The 20,781-nt window shown below is 51.7% G+C and overlaps 1 protein-coding gene across 2 annotated transcripts in view; it reads left to right on the top strand.

Annotated features, from left to right (window-relative positions):
- SMC1A (structural maintenance of chromosomes 1A) overlaps positions 1-20,781 on the top strand; it is a 65,662-nt gene that overhangs the window by 8,615 nt on the left and 36,266 nt on the right. For both annotated transcript variants that reach the window (XM_015419469.1, XM_015419470.1), the window contains exons 4-8: positions 2,237-2,440; positions 4,626-4,864; positions 9,361-9,619; positions 11,035-11,175; positions 17,777-17,859. In XM_015419469.1, the coding sequence (XP_015274955.1) occupies positions 2,237-2,440; positions 4,626-4,864; positions 9,361-9,619; positions 11,035-11,175; positions 17,777-17,859 (926 nt within the window). The remainder of the gene's footprint in view (positions 1-2,236; positions 2,441-4,625; positions 4,865-9,360; positions 9,620-11,034; positions 11,176-17,776; positions 17,860-20,781) is intronic.

Raw genomic sequence — 20,781 nt, forward strand, 5'->3', positions numbered from 1 at the left:
AGCTCCGTCTTACAGGCCCTGCGGAACTGCATAAGATTATGAAAACATTTAAAAACATTTAAACAATCAACATTTAAATAAATGTACTCTGTAGCAGCACTTAAGTAGTGACAGACTTCACGTTCCTGGGATCCCAGATCACCGCAGACTGTGACTGCAGCCATGAAATTAAAAGACGTCTGCTCCTTGGGAGGAAAGCGATGGCAAACCTAAACAGCATGATAAAAAGTAGAGACATCACCCTGCCAACAAAAGTCCGCATGGTCAAAGCAATGGTATTCCCAGTAGTCCTGTATGGCTGCGAGAGTTGGACTATAGGGAAGGCCGAGCGCCGAAGAATAGATTCTTTTGAACTATGGTGCTGGAGAAGACTCTTGAGAGTCCCTTGGACTGCAAAAAGATCAAATCAGTCAATCCTAAAAGAAATCAACCCTGACTGTTCCCTGGAAGGCCAGATAATGAAACTGAAGCTCAAATACTTTGGCCACCAATTGAGAAGGGAGCACTCACTGGAGAAGACCCTGATGCTGGGAAAGATTGAAGGTCAAAGAAGACGGGGACAGCAAAGGATGAGATGGTTAGACAGTGTCATCGATGCAACGAACATGAAATTGAGCCAACTTCAGAGGACGGCGGAAGACAGGAGGGCCTGGCGGGAGATGATCCATGGGGTCGCGAAGAGTCGGACTCGACTGTGCGACTGAACAACAACAACTCTGTAGTTGTTGTTTACCAAGATGGCATAGCACAGCTACAGAGAAGATGTTTTGTCTGTGTCAAAGACACACAGTTTTCCCAGGGATTCTGTGGAGGCTGGTCTAATCCTGCTGGGGAGGGGGATAGGAGGGAGTTTTGCCACAGACTCTCGCCGTCTATACCTCCGGTGGCATCTGCCCCATGGAACAGTCACCCGTGGTTCAGTGTATGTTAGGGGTGTGCAAAAAAAAAATTAATTCTGCCCGATTCAGCGGAATTGCTGGCAGAAAGACTCCCGCATGTCAATTTCGGCAGTACCAGCTGATTTGGCCAGCCCATTGTCAATTTCGTCCCCATTATATCCTATGGGCCATTGAAGTCAATGGTGAAAACATAGGGTATATTCTGGGGGCTGGAGAGGAGGGGGTTTGAGGGAGAGGCTCCAAGCTCACAGGGTAGCTGCTGGAGCCTCTCCCCAAGATACCCACCAAGTTTCAAGAACATTGGACCAGGGGGTCCAATTCTACGGGCCCCCAAACAGGTTTCCCCCATCCCCTCCATTGTGGTGGGGGGAAAGTTACTTTTTTCCCACGGTGCTGTTAGTGGCTCTGCGGGGGGGGGGGGGTTGAGGGGGGGGCTAAACATTTTCAGGGTAGCTTCGGGAGCCTCTCCCCACATAAACCCCCATGTCCCAAAGCAATTGGACCAGTGGGCCCAATTTTATGGGCACCCAAACAGGTTACCTCCTTTGTTTCCAATGGGGAAACCCAGCCAGCAGCACTTAAGGCAGGCAAGCAGGCAGCACCCAGCAGTCAGACTCTCCCAGAGAATCTCAGGGAAAGTGAACTGTCTTGGGAGGTGCTTGTTTGCCATGAGAACAAGTGGCACACTCCAGAACAGGTGGCACTGTGACGGTGCAAGCATGCCACAGAGCCACGCAGAAACCCCAAAAGACCAACAGGAACAACGTTTATACAGGCTCTGCCCTGTATAAATTGATGGTGCAACCACATTGGACCACTCACACCACACACACCTAGAAAAGAATATTTATAGCACTGGAAGAAATGACTGCTCCACGAGTTCTTGTCTTGTGAGAAAGGGTGAAAAGTCCTTCTTTCTCTACCTGCTCTATCCCATGCATAGCCTTGTAAACCTCTCAATCCCATGCATAGCCTTGTCACCCCTCAGTCATTGTTTCTCAAAGCCAAGAACCCCAAGCACCTTAACCTTTCTTCATAGGGAAAGTGTCCTCCTTATATCATTGTAGTTGCCCTTTTCAAACCCCCTCCCCTCCAGCCCCCAGAAGAGACACTATGTTTTTGCCATTGACTTCAATGGCCCATAGGATATAATGGGGCCGAATTGCTGCCGAATTTCGGTTGCAGTTCGGCGGCAAGCCCGAAAGGGGCACGAATGGGCCATTTTTGGGGTTGCATTCGGTTCAGACGAACCAAATGCACATCCCTAGTGCATGTCCGAAGAGGGGGACGATACAAGACTTTGCGGTCTGCTCTGACGCACTTGCTTTTCCTCCCAGGGCGCCGTGGAGTCGATTGCGATGAAGAACCCCAAGGAGCGCACGGCCCTCTTCGAGGAGATCAGCCGCTCTGGAGAGCTGGCCCAGGAGTACGACAAGCGGAAGAAGGAGATGGTCAAGGCGGAGGAGGACACCCAGTTCAACTACCACCGCAAGAAGAACATCGCGGCTGAGCGCAAGGAGGCCAAACAGGAGAAAGAAGAGGTGAGAGGAGGGGGAGATGTGATGTGGCCCAGATTTTGGGGAGGCAGTGGGGGAGTGTCTTGGATTCTTAGGGTTTCACTGAAATATTCAGCCACCAGGGAAGAGCAAGTATAAAGTCAGGTTCATCTTTTCACTGGCCATCACTGTAGAAAACCAACGTGTATAAGGCCCATTTGTATGTGTATATGAGCGAGCTCTGATTAGCGTCAGCCAGTTTGGTGTAGTGGTTAGGAGCGGGGACTCTAATCTGGGAGGACCGGGTTTGATTCCCCGCTTTGATTCCCCACTCTTCCTCCACAGGCAGCCAGCTGGATGACCTTGGGTCAGTCACAAGTTCTTTCAGAGCTGTTCTCTCAAGAGCAGTCCACGAAAGAGCTCTCTCAGCCCCACCTACCCCACAGGGTGTCTGTTGTGGGGAGGGGAAGAGAAAGGAAATGGTAAGCCACTCAGACTCCGAGTGAAGGCCGGGGTAGAAATCCCATCTCCTCTCTCTTCTCTCTCTCTCTGAGATTCAGTGCTTTACTATTTCTGTACATGGAGACACCGTTTAGCTATCCTGGCTAATAGAAGTTGGTTGGTCACCATTTATTTGCCAGTATTTAAAAATTTATTTCTGACAGTTTTAATCTGTCCTTCTCTTCCGCAAGGACTAAAAGAGATTATTTTTAAACCACGATCTAAGTGAAAGGATCTCACCGCATTGTGTGAGAGTGAATTCCATAGGTTCTGGATTGTTTTGTGAAGAGAAATACTGGCTGTTCGCTTATTCGTTCGTATCGTTTACAGTCCACTTTTCTCATTGGTAGTCTCAGAAGGCAGCCCTAGGAGACTTTGCACTAGGAGAGCAAGATTCACGTCCAGTAGCACCTAAGAGAGCTACAAGATTTCCAGGGGATATCCCAAATAAGGCCGATCTCGTCAGATCTCAGAAGCTAAGCAGGGCCGACCCTGGCAAGTACTTGGATGGGAGACCTCCAAGGAATACCAGGGCCGGGATGCAGAGGCAGGCAACATCAAGCCACCTCTCTGAAATGTCCAAGCACCACTCGGGGTCGCCAGAAGTCAACATGACTTCCAGGCATGCAGGCACACACACACACACACACACACAAGATTCCCAGTAGCATCGACTCTTGAAAGCTTATACCCTGAAAAACTGGGGAAATGGGGCATAGTGAAAGTAAACAGGATTCGAAACAGTATATAGAGAGCAGGTAAGTCTTCTGCAGGCGCCACCCTGCAAATGGGCAAGACCAACACAGCTTGTACCCGAGATCTCTCTGTTGTGGCCTCGGCCTGTATGCCCTGTCATTGGCTGTCCAGGGGAACTGGTTGGCCACTGTGTGAGACAGGATGCTGGTCCAGCATCCCGGCTCACACAGGGGCCAGCCAGTTCCTCCGGAGGGCCGACAACAGGGCAGAGAGGCCGAGGCCTTCCCCTGAGAAGAACACCAGAAGAGCCCTGCTGGGTCAGACCAGGGAGGGTCCATCCAGTCCACCATCCTGTCTCACACAGGGGCCAGCCAGTTCCTCCGGAGGGCCAGCAACAGGGCGGAGAGGCCGAGGCCTTCCCCTGATAAGAACATCAGAAGAGCCCTGCTGGGTCAGACCAGGGAGGGTCCCTCTAGTCCAGCATCCTGTCTCACACAGGGACCAGCTAGTTCCTCTGGAGGGCCAACAACAGGGCAGAGAGGCTGAGGCCTTCCCCTGAATAGAACACCAGAGAAGAGCCCTGCTGGGTCAGACCAGGGAGGGTCCCTCTAGTCCAGCCTCCCGTCTCACACAGGGGCCAGCCAGTTCCTCTGGAGGGCCAGCAACAGGGCAGAGAGGCCGAGGCCTTCCCCTGAGAAGAACACCAGAAGAGCCCTGCTGGGTCAGACCAGGGAGGGTCCCTCTAGTCCAGCCTCCCGTCTCACACAGGGGCCAGCCAGTTCCTCTGGAGGGCCAGCGACCGGGCAGAGAGGCCGAGGCCTTCCCCTGATGTTGCCTCCTGGCTCTGGGATTCAGAGGCTTAGAGCCTAGCCCTCAGTCACCTTGACTCTCCTCCGTGACTCCGTCTAATCCCATTTTTGTTAGAAGCGGATTTGCTCCGAGGTTGTGGGCCAGTTTAAGCTCTTTGAGGTTCTTCTGGGGGGTTTGGTGGCCACGGCTGACCCTTGACGCTCCCCTTCTTTCCGGGGGGCAGGCGGACCGGTACCAGCGCCTGAAGGACGAGGTGGTGCGGGCCCAGGTCCAGCTGCAGCTCTTCAAGCTGTACCACAACGAGGCGGAGATCGAGAAGCTGAACAAGGAGCTGGGCTCCAAGAACAAGGAGATCGACAAGGACAAGAAGCGGATGGACAAGGTGGAGGACGAGCTGAAGGACAGGAAGAAGGAGCTGGGCAAAGTGATGCGGGAGCAGCAGCAGATCGAGAAGGAGATCAAGTGAGTGCGGGGGGGCTCCGTGTGTGTGGGGGCTCCGTGGTCAGCATAACCTCCCCGATTTATCCCTGCGTAGTCCTGAGATGGAGGGCCCAGGCCGGTCCGATCTCATCAGATCTCGAAAGCGAAGCAGGGTCAGCCCCCGGTCACTGCTGGGATGGGGGACCGCCAAGGAAGTCTGGGGCTGCTCCGCAGAGGCAGGTAACGGCACACCCACCTCTGTTGGGTCGCTTGCCTTGAAAACCCGACGGGGCGGCTGTAAGTCGGCTGTGACTTGAAGGCACTTCCCGCCACCAGTGATGTAGCAATGGGGGGAGAATGGAAAACAGCCTTTCTTTTTAATCCGCTGTGGGATCCATTGATCCCTCCTGGCCGCCAGGTGCCGCACCCCGCAGGCCGTACATTGAGACGCCTGCATGAAAAAGGACTTTACCACACCATCACCTCCTGCCCGGTCCTTTTAACTGGAGGTGCCGGGGATTGAGCCTGGGACCTTCTGCGTGCCAAGCAGGGGCTCTTCCACTGAGCCAGGGTCTCAGGTCAAGGTCTTTCATATCACCTTCTAACTGGTGATGCACGGGATTGACCCTGGGACCTTCTGCATGCCAAGCAGAGGCTCTGCCACTGAGCCAGGCTCTCAGGTCAAGGTCTTTCTCATCACCTCCTGCCTGGTCCTTCTAACTGGTGATGCTGGGGATTGAACCTGGGACCTTCTGCGTGCCAAGCAGGGGCTCTGCCACTGAGCCAGGCTCTCAGGTCAAGGTCTTTCTCATCACCTCCTGCCTGGTCCTTCTAACTGGTGATGCTGGGGATTGAACCTGGGACCTTCTGCGTGCCAAGCAGGGGCTCTGCCACTGAGCCAGGCTCTCAGGTCAAGGTCTTTCTCATCACCTCCTGCCTGGTCCTTCTAACTGGTGATGCACGGGTTTGAGCCTGGGACCTTCTGCATGCCAAGCAGAGGCTCTTCCACTGAGCCAGGGTCTCAGGTCAAGTTCTTTCATATCACCTCCTGCCTGGTCCTTGTAACTGTAGATGCAAGCGATTGAGCCTGGGACCTTCTGTGTGCCAATCAGGGGCTCTGCCACTGAGCCAGGGTCTCAGATCAAGTTCTTTCATATCACCTCCTGCCTGGTCCTTCTAACTGGTGATGCACGGGTTTGAGCCTGGGACCTTCTGCGTGCCAAGCAGGGGCTCTGCCACTGAGCCAGGGTCTCAGATCAAGTTCTTTCATATCACCTCCTGCCTGGTCCTTCTAACTGGTGATGCACGGGTTTGAGCCTGGGACCTTCTGCGTGCCAAGCAGGGGCTCTGCCACTGAGCCAGGGTCTCAGATCAAGTTCTTTCATATCACCTCCTGCCTGGTCCTTCTAACTGGTGATGCACGGGTTTGAGCCTGGGACCTTCTGCATGCCAAGCAGAGGCTCTGCCACTGAGCTAGGGTCTCAGGTCAAGGTCTTCTCTCCTGCCTGGTCCTTTTCACTGGAGATGCCAGGGATTGAACGTGGGACCTTCTGCATGCCAAGCAGAGGCCCTGCCACTCAGCCAGGGTCTCAGGTCATGCTCTTTCACATCACCTCCTGCCTGGTCCTTTTAACTGGAGAGGCCGGGGATTAAAGCTGGGACCTTCTGCATGCCAAGCAGAGGCTCTGCCACTGAGTCAGGCTCTCAGGTCAAGGTCTTTCACATCACCTCTTGCCTGGTCTTGCCTGCCTCTGCGTGTCAGCCCTGGTATTCCAAGGAGGTCTCCCATCCAGGTATTTGCCAGGGTTGGCCCTGCTTATCTGACGAGATGTGACGGGATCAAGCTTCCCTGCGCTATCTAATCCATGACACTTTCCGATGGAATAAACGTTCGTTTGACTTTGAGTTGCCACAAGGCTCCTAATTTCATGTTGACAGTGAGATCTCGTGTGGCTGTGGGGGGGCCTCTTGTAGAGCTACCGTGGGCTGCAAAGAGGGGGATTTGGTGCTGTATCTTATCAAACCCCCCCCCCACTCAGAGCAAAGAGTGCAGGTCCCACCGGTCACTCCTGGTAAAGATGCCAGCAAGACAAGAGTTTTGTTGTCATCTTGTTTGAGTTCCCATTGGCAGACGTTTAGCTCAGAGAAGGGGGGGAGGGCTGTTCTAGAACTTATTTATTTATATTCTACAACTTTATTTATATTCTACAACTTTACTTATTTATATGCTGCTTTTAGAACATCACTCTTCCCTCCTCCAGTTTCTCACGACATCTGGTGAGCTTCCATGGTGGAATGGGTTTGGGCCCCCTTCACCCACGGTCCTCAGCTAGTCTTCCCTTCTGTCCACTACACCCCACCAGGTGGAATGAGGTCTTGCTGGTCAAACTGCTCGTCAGGTTTAAACCAGGAAGGAGAAATCTAAACTTGTCCCGTCACTTTGGTAGTTTTAAAAAGACGCGTCTGTGTCAAAAGTTCCGGAACGGGCCTGCCCGAGGAGGTCAGAAAAGCCCCCCCTCTCCTGGCTTCCCCCAAATGATGCAAAACTGAATTAGTCAAGAGGACTTTTCTGTGCAGGTAATAAAGTTTCACTGTACAAAGTGGTTTTACAAACTGACTTGGATAAATGATAAGGGTCTGTGGTCTATAAGAACAGAAGAGAAGCCAATGTTGGATCAGGCCAGTGGCCCATCCAGTCCAACGCTCTGCATCACACAGTGGCCAAAACCCAGGGGCCATCAGGAGATCCACCAGCGGGGCCAGAACTCCGGAAGCCCTCCCACTGTTGCCCCCCTCCCAAAGCACTCAGAATATAGAGCATCACTGTCCCAGACATAAGAACATAAGAGAAGCCGTGTTGGATCAGGCCAGTGGCCCATCCAGTCCAACGCTCTGTGTCACACAGTGGCCAGAACCCAGGTGGCCATCATGAGGTCCAGCAGCGGGGCCAGAACTCCAGAAGCCCTCCCACTGTTGCCCCCCCCCCAAGCACCAAGAAGGCAGAGCATCACTGCCCCAGACCGAGTGTTCCATCTATACCTTGTGGCTCATAGGCACTCATGGACCTCTGCTCCATATGTTTATCCCGTTCCCGCTTAAAGCTGTCTGTGCTTGTAGCCGCCACCTCTTCCTGTGGCTGGGAATTCCATGTATTAATGACTCCTTGAGTGAAGGACATCCTTTGATGTATTCTAAGCTCACAAATTTCATTGAGTGCCCATGAGTTCTCGTACTGTGAGAAACGGACAAAAGCACTACTCTTTTAGCTTGCTGGAACTCGGTTCCTACTATGTAATTTTTGTATCTTTAGGATACAAAATTTAGGACTCAGGCTTTGCTTCAGTTCTGTTTCTTAGTCCTCCGGTTGGTTCCACAACCCTCAATCTTACCGCATTGTTCATTAAACATCCCGCTTCCGTTGATTGTATTGACTCGCCCTGTGTCATCCGCCTTGAGCCCGAGTGAGAAAGGTGGACTATAAGTAGTGCAAGTAAGTTTTTAAAAATTCTCACACAAGATACATCGAGGATGAGAAAGAAACGGCGCTATAGAGCGGATCGGGTGAAGTGCCTCAGCAGTTCCACAGTGATCTAGATTGCTGGTTTTCAGACTGGCTTCCAGAAACATTGCGGGGAGGGGGAGCTCCTTGATCAAAAGATCAGTAGTGGACAAGTGTCCCTAAAATGGGGGGCCCAGGGGTCGTTTCCTGCGGGAGCGCACAGGAGCGGAGCTCCGGCAGTAAGGGGCCCAGGGGGCGGGCACATGCAACAAGCCCCACCCTCTGCTCCCAGCAGCCCTCAGTCGGGCCACGAGGAGCAAGAAGCAGCCAGGTAAGTTGCAGAGCCCCCCCCCCTCCAGTGGCACTTTTAAGACCAGGTTTTCTTCAGGTACAAGCTCTCCCTCCTCTGAGAGGACAGATCTGCACGTTCCTCTCCCCAATAGCTAGCCATCCAAGACAGTCCAGTGGAGCCTGAGCGGTGGGTGTTGCCTTCTGACACACTTCCGGTGATGTCAGGGGGTGTGGCGTATGCTAATGAGTTATGCTAATGAGCTCCTGCACCTCTTTTTCTACTAAGTGACCCCGGCGGGGGGGGGGGAGCATTTTCCCACCACTGGCCATCCTCCTCTACAATCTGGATGTGTTCCACAGCATAATATTTGGGGCACATGAAGTGAAAATGATTCCCATCAGGTTTGCTAAACACCCCCATATGAACTGTGGTGGTGCGACCGAGAACACTCCCCCCCCCCCGAACCCTCTCATTGCCCAAAGGTTCCATGACAGAGAAGTTCCTATGTGGGGAGTGGCTGTCCCACGCCTAGGAGAGTGTTTTGAGCGTCACGTTGAAAGCCAGTTTTCTAGATCAGCCGTCAGTTTTCTAGATCAGCCTGCCGATCTCGTGGTCCAGAGGAGATGCCCTCGGGGTTCGTAGTTCTCATTTTCACCCGTGCTGGTCCGGAAAGAGAAAGGGGTGACCTGGGTTGCTCGCAGAGAGATCGGACACAGTGTGAATTGAAAACCCGCGGTGTTTCGGCAGGGAGAAGGACTCGGAGCTGAATCAGAAGCGCCCCCAGTACATCAAGGCCAAAGAGAACACGTCCCACAAGATCAAGAAGTTGGAAGCCGCCAAGAAGTCCCTGCAGAACGCCCAGAAGCAGTACAAGAAGCGCAAGGGGGACATGGACGAGCTGGAGAAGGAGATGCTGTCCGTGGAGAAGGCCCGGCAGGAGTTCGAGGAGCGCATGGAAGAGGAGAGCCAGAGCCAGGGCCGGGACCTCACGCTGGAGGAGAACCAGGTATGGCCCGTCCTAACCTGCGATCTTGTCACCTCTGGCACTCTATTCAGCTGGCGTGGGAGGGATGGTGTGTCACATGACCCAGGATGGAAAGGATAGAAAGAGCTGACTAATGCGGAGTTGGGTGACCTATCAGCCGAGGCCAGGGGTCCCCAACACGGTGCCCGCCAAGTGTTCTTAGGAAGTGGGTGGGGCCAAGTGAGGCTTTTGCCCAGAAGGTCTTCTGATTGGCCATTGGAGATCTGATTGACTGTGCAGATATCTTAGAAGTTGCCTCGGCAACAGCCGCCCTCCCAGCACAGGGATCTTCACTGCATTACTGTGTGTGTATGCAAGAAAATATTTTGAAACCACCTGTTCCTTTTAAAAGGCATCCTGTTAAACAGAGCTTCTACCTGAAATATCGAAAAGTTAGCGTCACTCCCTGACGTTTGGTTCTTCGCTCTGCTTCTTGTGGCAGCCATTTTGGTTTTGAGTCCACCTCCATTTTGTTGTTGGGCCCATCACCTTGGGTCAAAATTCCAAAGGTGCCCGGAAGGTTGAAAGGGTTGGGGACCAGTGTTCCCCCTCAGCTGAGTTAGTGTGAGCTGGCTCACAGTTTTTTAGCCTCCGGCTCACAGAGTTTTGTCTGAGCTCAAGAAGGGATGGCTCCAGAGCAGACTAATTTATGCAGCGGCCAAATCGCTCGCTCTCAACTTTAATGCCAGTCGCTCACAAAGTATAATTTTTGCTCACAAGACTCCACAGCGTGGAGGGAGCATTGTTGGGGACCCCTTGTCTAGGCAAATCCTAGGAGTAGTCAGGGGTTATTTCCTGCAGGAGCGCACAGGAGCGGAGCTCCGGCAGTAAGGAGCACAGGGGGTGGGCACATGCAACAAGCCCCGCCCCCTGCTCCCAGCAGCCCTCAGTCGGGCCATGAGGAGCAAGAAGCAGCCAGGTAAGCTGCAGAGGGGCCCCTCCCCGCCCACCTTCAGGTACAAGCTCTCCCTCCTCTGCAAGGACAGATCTGCACTCCCCCCCCACCTCAATAGCTAGCAATCCAAAACAGTCCAGTGGAGCCTGAGTGCTGGGTGTTGCCTTCTGACACACTTCCGGTGATGTCAGGGGGTGTGGTATATGTAAATAAGGTATGCTAATGAGCTCCTGCGACTCTTCTTCTACGAAATTACCCCTGGGAGTAGTGATCCCTTTCCAAGTTGCCTGGGTACTGGGGATTTCCCCGCATTGATATCTGAAGCCCACTCAACGTGGATTTGCTGGCAACTGAGCCTGCAGTTTAGTTACCCGGGAGACCGGCGTGACATCACTTCCTGGTTCCCCCAGGATGTGGCCCGTCATCGCTGGCCCCATTCCCTGGACTCACCCCGTGGTGGCACGAACGCCACAGGTTCATTCTTCTCTCTCTCCCCAAACAGGTGAAGAAATACCACCGGCTGAAGGAGGAGGCCAGCAAGAGAGCCGCCACCCTGGCGCAGGAGTTGGAGAAGTTCAATCGCGACCAGAAGGCGGATCAGGACCGGCTGGATCTGGAGGAGAGGAAGAAAGTAGAAACCGAGGTGGGTGTTCCCTTGGCTGTCTCTGTTGACTCGTAGCAGGGCCCTCCACCACTGCTTAGCCTGCATTTGCCATACGGAAGGCTGTGTGAATGTCTACTGTGTGTGCTTCTCGGATGTGCTACGTCCAAGAAATCCAAATTCTGCACCGAGAAAATATGCTATTTGAAAGAGAGAGCCAACGTTGTCTGTAGTGGTCTGAGTCTTAGACCACACCTGGGCAGATCTGGGTTCAAATTCCCATTCTGTCTCGAAGCTCACTGGGGTGACCTTCAGCCAGTCAGCAGTTTTATTTGTTTGTTTGTCTGTTCGATTTGTATACTGCCCTCCCAGTGGACAGGCTCAGGGCGGTTCACAGCAGTTTCTTTTTTTTTTTCTCTCCTGAAATTTTTTATTTTCTAAAACCTACAAGAAAAATAGGGAAGGGAAAACTATAAACTACGGGAGAAAGTAAAGATAAACCACTAAACACCCAAGAGGTGGGGGTCATATAATGCTTACAATGAAATAGCTTTAAATTCCTCCCCCCCCCCCGCTTACTTTAGGGGGGACTTTCAGCCATTTCTCTGGTTCTCGTTTCAACCAAATTCACTTTCAATGTAGATCATGTAGATCTCGCCATCAAACATGTAAAACGTTCAACCTCCACTCGCTTGTCCCGGTGTGTGTCTCTGAGTCCAGTACTGGAACACAGCGGCGAGACCTTTGGGGCATCGGAACGCCTCAATCCACCGGCAGCATGCCAGGGGAGAGGCGATCCTTAGTGCTCCATGGCTAGGAGCGCAAAGGCTCCGGGGGGGCACATACGATTGCACCCCCTCTCATCCGCTGGCTCACGGATCGCGTCCTTGGGAGCTCCTGAGAGATGCGTCCGCCATTAGAATGCCAAAACCGGAAGTTCTCACAACAGTTTCAACACAATAATTACAATAACAATTAAAACAGTAAAACCATAATATACCGTGAAATGACTAATTCTGATCAGCTGGACTGATATTAAGATCCGGCCACCAATGTCAATTCAGCGGTACTGATGTTAAGATCCAGGCTGCTGAGGAGCAGGAGGAGGGAGCCAGGAAGGGAAAGGGCCACCTGCCGCCTCAACCAAACGTCTGGCAAAAGAGCTCCGTCTTGCAGGCCCTGCGGAACTGCAATAGATCCTGCCAGGGCCCTGATCTCTTCTGGGAGCTCATTCCACCAGGTAGGGGCCATGGCCGAAAAAGCCCTGGCCCTGGTCGGGGCTGGTCAGACATCCCTCACCTCCCTCGCAGGGATATTGTTAGGATAAAATAGGGAAGGGAGTTGGTTAAGGCTGCCCTCAGCTTCTTGGAGGATGGGCGAGGTAAAACTAAGCAATAGAGTTGGGTGTTTTTGTTGCCTTTTAGCAGGAGCTCTCCAGGGTGCTGAATACCCGCTCCCCAACTGCTGGGAATCTTATTCAGCCGCTGCATTGGCTTCGAAGTGCTTCTCAGTTTTTGTAGCCCGTGAGAGCTAGAAACGTTGCCCATCTGATGAAATGAAAGCAGTTATGAGCAATGCTCCCTCTCAGCTGCGGAGTCTTGTGAGCAAAAATTCTACTTTGTGGGCGAGCATTTGGCTGCTGCGTAGATGGGTTTGCGCTGGAGCCGTCCCTTCCCAAGCAAAGACAAAAAGGTGTGAGCCGGAGGCTAAAAGACTGTGAGCTCGCTCACACTCACTCAGCTTAGAAGGAACACTGGCTCTGAGTCAGCTGACTTCCTAATCCTGATTTTGGCCTGTAAGGCCTGGAGCAGTCAGCGACCGCCGTATCTACGGGAGCGGCTCCTCCGTTATGTCCCCAGAAGGGCGTTGTGCTCCTTCCAGCATGCTGGTGATCCCCGGGCCGAAGTATATCCAGCTGTCCATGACCAGGGCCTTTTCGGTCCTGGCCCCAACCTGGTGGGAACTCTCTGCCAAATACCATCAGGGGCCAGTGTTCCCTCTAAGCTGAGTTAGTGTGAGCCGGCTCACAGTTCTTTAGCCTCCGGCTCACACATCTTTGTCTCAGCTCAGAAAGGAGGGCTCCAGAGCAAACTGATTTATGCAGTAGCCAAATCACTCGCTCACAACTGTAATGCCAGTAGCTCACAAAACCCCACAGCTTAGAGGGAACATTGATCAGGGCCCTGCAGGACCTTATGCAGTTCCGCAGGGCCTGCAAGGCAGAGACATCCCGCCAGCCTTTTGGCTGAGGACGGCGGCAGTTTTTATCTTAGCCGACACCCTCCTCAGTTTTCCATGCTCGCTTCTACCTTTTCCCCTGCCCGTGAAGCAGCCGGCAGTCTATAATAGAAGAGGGAAGAAGAGATTGGATTTATGCCCCGCCCTTCACTCGGAGTCTCCGAGCGGCTTACAGACTCCTTTCCCTTCCCCTCCCCGCAACGGACACCCTGTGAGGTAGGTGGGGCCGAGAGAGCTCTTTCGAGGACTGCTCCTGAGAGAACAGCTCTGACAAAACTATGGCTTGCCCAAGGTCACCCAGCAGCTGCGAGTGGAGGAGTGGGGAACCAAACCCGGTTCTCCCAGATTAGAGTCCGCGCACTTTAACGACTACGCCAAACTGGGAATAACTAATGATAAATATTACAGTTGGCCATCTGACTTTGATAATGTAATCTAATATGATTGTTTTATCCGGTTATTGTTTTAGTGCTGCTGTACGTTGCCCAGAGCCCTACGATAGTAGGAATGGGGCGATTCATAAATTTAATTCATCCTCCTCCTCCTCCTCCCATGGCCAGCTTGCCAGTCTTTCTGAAATTTCTGAAGGATTGTTCCAGGCCCCCGTCATATTTGTCTCAGGCAGCTGCCTTCCGCCTGTCCAGTTTGTACTCCCCTCTTCGAAGAGGAGTAAGGGAAGTCTCTGTGATTAACACATGGAATTCACTGCCACAGGAAGTGGTGGCAGCTACAAGCATGGACGGCTTCAAAAGGGAATTAGATAGGCATATGGAGCAGAGGTCCATCTGTGGCTATTAGCCACAAGGTATAGATAGGGGCTCTGGGGCAAGTGATGCTCTGTCATCTTGGTGCTTGGGGGGGGTCAACAGTGGGAGGGCTTCTAATGTCCTGGCCCCACTGGTGGACCTCCTGATGGCACCTGGTATTTCTGGCCACCGTGTGATACAGAGTGTTGGACTGGATGGGCCTTTGGCCTGATCCAACATTGGCGTCTCTCTTATGTTCTCTGTCCCCACCCCCACCCCCCGGTCAGCCCCGGCCTCCATTTTTACCCTGCCCCGTCTTGCACTGCCTAAGATCAGGGTCCCCAAATCTCCTGGCCCTACCAGGTCCTAAAGACGCCAGGCTAGGCTGTTGACGAGGGCCAGGGCCTTCTCAGTGGCGGCCCCGCACTAGTGGAATGAGCTCCCAGACAACGTCAGGGCCCTGCGGGACCTTTTACAGTTCCGCAGGGCCTGTAAGATGGAGCTCTTCCACCAGGCCTTCGATTAGGGAGCCGCCCCTTCTAACACTGAGGCATCAATTTAGATATTGTGATCAATAGCCTGACAAAACCCCAGACTAACGGCGGTAGTCGATTACCTTGGATGCTGTGAATACCGCCATCGCCTATGAACGTGCCAGCACTTTAAGATACGTTTTGCTATTATATTGTTGTGCTTTTATTTAATTCCGTGTTTTTAGCTGTTTTAACGTATTGTGCGTAAGCCGCCCTGAGTCTGTCTCGGCCGGGAGGGCGGGATGCAAATCAAACCAATCAATAAATCGGTAAGTCACACGAGAGAAGATTCCGGGCAGGGAACAAGCGGAGAGCCATAACAGTAGCCGCACACTTGCATTTGTAGTGCAGGCCTCTTTTTGTAGAAAAAGCCCAGCAGGAACTCATTAGCATAATAGGCCACACCCAACAGCAGGAACTCATTAGCATATTAGCCACACCCCAACAACACAGTTCATTAGCATATTAGGCCACACCCCATGTCTTCCCTTGACTTGCCCAGGTGCCCCACGGCTGCAGGATGCCTGGCAAGCCGGCTCTTAAATGCCTCCCCGATCCTTCCAAGCCCCCCCTGGCCTGCCCGCTTCGGAGTCGCTGGGCGGGTCGCTCTCCAGGCCTTCCCTCTGTTAGCCACGCGCGCAGAGGTTTTAGCTGTAGTGGGCGTGGCCAACTCTGAAGCCAGCCGGAACACCGTTCCTATGCGTTCCTGCCCCAAAATAGCCCTGGTAGAATCTGGAATGTTTTTAGGAGGCATGTGAGCGAGGGAAGAGGCACCCCGAGACTGGAACAGGGCAGGATCCCAGTTGCGCCTATGAACGTGCCAGCACTTTAAGATACGTTTTGCTATTATATTGTTGTGCTTTTATTTAATTCCGTGTTTTTAGCTGTTTTAACGTATTGTGCGTAAGCCGCCCTGAGTCTGTCTCGGCCGGGAGGGCGGGATGCAAATCAAACCAATCAATAAATCGGTAAGTCACACGAGAGAAGATTCCGGGCAGGGAACAAGCGGAGAGCCATAACAGTAGCCGCACACTTGCATTTGTAGTGCAGGCCTCTTTTTGTAGAAAAAGCCCAGCAGGAACTCATTAGCATAATAGGCCACACCCAACAGCAGGAACTCATTAGCATATTAGCCACACCCCAACAACACAGTTCATTAGCATATTAGGCCACACCCCATGTCTTCCCTTGACTTGCCCAGGTGCCCCACGGCTGCAGGATGCCTGGCAAGCCGGCTCTTAAATGCCTCCCCGATCCTTCCAAGCCCCCCCTGGCCTGCCCGCTTCGGAGTCGCTGGGCGGGTCGCTCTCCAGGCCTTCCCTCTGTTAGCCACGCGCGCAGAGGTTTTAGCTGTAGTGGGCGTGGCCAACTCTGAAGCCAGCCGGAACACCGTTCCTATGCGTTCCTGCCCCAAAATAGCCCTGGTAGAATCTGGAATGTTTTTAGGAGGCATGTGAGCGAGGGAAGAGGCACCCCGAGACTGGAACAGGGCAGGATCCCAGTTGGCAGCAAGCCTGTTTCCCTCACCCAAATAGGCCAGTGTTATATTGAGGCTGTTAGCGGAATTGCTGAGAAATCAGTCCATCCTGGCCTGGTTGAAGTCTTGGCTGAGGTTGGTGACTCAGTAACAAAGTGTACTCATTGCATCCACAAACTGCTGCTTCTCCCCACTGAATTTATAGCCACGTCTTAATGAGCTAAACTCCCAGCCAGTTCCTTGGCAATCATCCTGAAACTACTCATTCATCTCTTCAATGGGCCACGAGTCTCTCACTTCTCCTTTCTTGCAGCTCTGTCTTCAGCAGCCTCAGCGCTGCAAGGGTGTGGGTGAGCTAGGTGTTTACTGCTTCAGAGCTACAAGGGGTTGGCTCGGTTTCAGCTGCAGGCTGTGATTCCTGATCAGTTCTCCATCTGGCTCGGAGCCAGCTGCAGCCGGCTGTTCAATTACCAGCTCAGGGCTAGCAGGTAGCTCTTCATCTGAGAAATCTGAGCCATCACTCAGCACAGACAGACTTACAACACCAGTCTTGTTCCATCTACACTGGCTTCCAAATTGCTCCCAGGCCCCATTCAAGGTGCTGGTACTGACCTTTAAAGCTCTGTATGGCCTGGCACCAGCATCCCTTGGGGACCAACTTCTTCCATACAAACCTACCTGCTCACTCTGGACATCTTTGGAGGCCCAGCTTCAGTTGCTCCCATCATCTGAAGCTAGATGATGGGAACCCAAGGAAGGGCCTTTTCTGTGATGGCACCAAAACTTTGGCAATCCATCTGTCTCCCTCTATTGATGTCTTTCACCAGTGGGCAAAGACTTTTGTTTCGTCTGGCATACCCCCAATAATGGTTATTGGCTCTCCTTCTAGTGTTGTTTACTTTTGTGATTTTATTATCGTTTTAATCTGCATTTTTTAAACTGTTTAATGGTGAGCCAGTTTGGTGTAGCGGTTAAGAGCAGCAGACTCTAATCTGGAGAACCGGGTTCGATTCCCCACTCCTCCACATGAAGCCAGCTGGGTGGCATTGGGTCAGTCACAAGTTCTCTCAGAGCTCTCTCTCAGCCCCTAAAAATAAGTCTAGCTTGCCACTTAGCATAGTTCTAAGAGTTAGAACTTGAGGCTGCCAGACAATCTTAGGATCCCTTGGCCAGTGTTCCCTCTAAGCTGAGTTAGTGTGAGCTAGCTCACAGTTTTTCAGCCTCCAGCTCACACATTTTTGTCTTAGGTCAGGAAGGGATGGCTCCAGAGCAAACTAATTTAATGCCAGTAGCTCACAAAGTAGAATTTTTGCTCCCAAGACTCCACAGTTTAGAGGGAGCATTGCTCCTGGCTATTCTACACACGATGCTATACAATTATTATTATTATTTATTAATTATTAATTAATCGTTAATTATGAATGTTTAGATGTTTCTTACGTTCGCCGCCTTGTGGATGCCACCGTTCTCCCACCAGGTGGAAAGTCAGTATAAAACTATTTTAAATAAATAAAACTGAAGACCAGGTGATTAAAAGTCCTCTTGTGGTCCCTATCCTGTCCTCCCGACGCAGAGACGGCGCTCCTAAAAGGGGAGCCAAAGCTTCCCGCTTGGTGTCGTTCAAATCGATTATTCATTCTGTTCTGCAGGCCAAGATAAAGCAGAAACTGCGGGAGATCGAGGAAAACCAGAAGCGGATCGAGAAGCTGGAGGAGTACATTGCCACTAGCAAGTAAGGGCCGGGGGGGGGGGAGGAACCCAATCCTCATAATACTGCAGTTATTTATTTTATTATTTATTTATTATTCACATTTTTATCCCGCCCTCCCCGGAGGCTCAGGGCGGCTTACAGGGCATATGTGGACTAGTGGTGGCGGCTCCTATTCAAAAGCCTGGCGGAAGAGCTCCGTCTTGCAGGCCCTGCGGAACTGTGCTAGGTCCCGCAGAGCCCTGATCTCCTCTGGGAGCTCATTCCACCAGATAGGAGCCGCCACCGAGAACGCCCTGTTCCTGGTCATGCTGAGTCTAATAGAACGGGGACCTGGAACAGCCAGTAGATGTTGAGTCCCTGACCGTAGTGCCCTTGGGGGAACATGTGGGGCAAGGCGGTCCCTTAGGTAGGCTGGTCCCTGGCCATATAGGGCTTTAAAGGTAACGACCAGCACTTTGAAGCGAACCCGGTAAGCTATTGGCAACCAGTGCAGCGCTTTCAGCACAGGCTGAATGTGATCCCGTCTAGGAAGATCCATCAGCAGCCTGGCTGCAGCATTCTGCACTAGTTGCAGCTTCCGAATTTGCGACAAAGGCAGTTGGGGGGTCGGTTGCCATGAGCAGTGTGGGGAAGAGCTCTGGAAGCTGGGTCCAAGTTTGGGGTGTTTTAGTAGCAACCCCAGCCTTCAGTCTCTCTAGACCCAGGGCCCACCTTTAACCCCACTGAGCTGTGAGTACATGACAGGAAGTTGCATGACATCACTGAGGCATGTGATACAGGAAGGGGAGGGGCTAGTGCAGGGATGGCCAAGCTGTGGCTCGGGAGCCACACGCGGCCCTTTCACACAGATTGTGCGGCTCCCGGCAGGGTGGCTGGGGAAGTGAAGGAGGGCATGCCTCCTGTCCCCAGTCGGTCTTCCCTTCCCCAGCCAGCGTTCCCCTCCGTGGGTAGGGTTGATGGGGGGGGGGCAGAGAAAGAAGGCAGCTTTAACTTGGAGAAGGGCCTTGTCTCTTTAAACCCCATCGCCAAGCTAGCCAGGGTAGGGGCAGGGGGGAGCTTAGAAGAGGCATTTAAAGTTAAAGTTGCTTTCTTTCCACCTCTCCCTCCCTCCCTCCCTCCCTCCCCGTGTATTTGCTTTCTTTCCACTTTCTTTCCACCTTTTTTTCTTTCTCTGTCTTTTTCTCCTCTCCAGCCCCATCTAAAGTTATCAATTTAATGTTAATTAAAAAACCCAAATCTGCATATTTTCCAATAAAAATGTGTGTGTAATATTTGTTCATGGTAAGTATAGAGCAGTGATGGCGAACCTTTTAGAGACCGAGTGCCCAAACTGCGACCCAAAACCCACTTATTTATCGCAAAGTGCCAACACGGCAATTTAACCTGAATACTGAGGTTTTACTTTAGAAAAAACAACGCATACATTAACTTAAGATGATCCAAACAAAGTAAGGAAAGCAATCCCAAATGCTTTCATTTACTTAAAATTATCTGGCAGATAATTCGACACTTTAATGATGGTCTGGGCCTGGCTGGGGCGATGGCACGCGTGCCCACAGAGAGGGCTCTGAGTGCCACCTCTGGCACCCGTGCCATAGGTTCGCCACCACTGGTATAGAGAGACCTCCCAGTTGGAGATAATCAGCAACGAAGGAACAACCGGGGGAGACGTTATGATGCAACTGATCCTTATATTAGAAAATTACTAAATATAATACAAAGTGTAATTCAAAGTATAATTCAACAATAAAGTGCTTAAAAGTCATAAATTCATAGAAAATTACATTCAACTTAGTAATGTCTTTTGTCTTCGTTTCGATCCTAGACTTCCTCAGAAGTAAATTCTCTTGCATGTAATCATTCATATCATTTTGCATTTGTTTCCATATAGTTTTCTTTTTGCTTTTCAAGCTTATGTTCCTCCTAGTAGGCTAGAATGCACAGAAGCGCGCAGCAGATTTGACTGGAGTCTACTAGGAGGAACATAAGCTTGAAAAGCAAAAAGAAACAAAAGAGACCGCTCACTAAATGCAAAATGATAGGAATGATTACATGCAAGAGAATTTACTTCCGAGGAAGTATAGGATCGAAACGAAGACAAAAGCCGGAAGCTTCGTTAATATATATATATTGTGATTCTCTTATGTATGAACTACTAAGTGGAATGTAATTTTCTATGGATTTTTGAATTTTAAGCACTTTATTGTTGAATTATACTTTGAATTACACTTTGTATTGTATTTAGTAATTTTCTAATACAAGCTTCAATTGCATCATAACGTCTCCCCAGTTTTTCCTTTGTCGCTAATATTTGTTCATGCCTCGCAGCTCTCAAACGTCTGATGTTTATTCCATGCGGCTCTTGCGTTAAGCAAATTTGCCCACCCCCCTGGGCTAGAGGCTCCGAAATCTTGAAGGAATCCTTTCCACCATTGAGTGTGACCTTAACTCACCATCCTGCCACGTGCAAAGAGCCGTCTAGTGCTCTTTACCGATGAGCAGTGTTCCCTCTAAGCTGAGTTAATGTTAGCTAGCTCACAGTTTTTTAGCCTCTGGCTCACACATTTTTGTCTTAGCTCAGGAAGGATGGTTCTAGAGCAAACTGATTTATGCAGTAGCCAAATCACTCGCTCACAACTTTAATGCCAGTAGCTCACAAAGTAGAATTTTTACTCACAAGACTCCACAGCTTAGAGGGAACATTGCCGATGAGTGCTGATCAGTGTTCCATCTAAGCTGTGGAGTCTCGTGAGCAAAAATTCTACCCTGTGAGCTACCGGCATTGAAGTCGGGGCTACTGCATAAATTAGTTTGCTCGGGAGCCATCCTTCCCGAGCTGAGGCAAAAATGTGTGAGCCGGAGGCTAAAAAACTGTGAGCTGGCGCACACTCACTCAGTTTAGAGGGAACACTGGTGATAGCAGGTTCTTCCCACCCACCCACC

Source organism: Gekko japonicus, unplaced genomic scaffold (assembly GCF_001447785.1).
Source record: "Gekko japonicus isolate JY-2015 unplaced genomic scaffold, Gekko_japonicus_V1.1 scaffold617, whole genome shotgun sequence".
NCBI lineage: Eukaryota > Metazoa > Chordata > Lepidosauria > Squamata > Gekkonidae > Gekko > Gekko japonicus.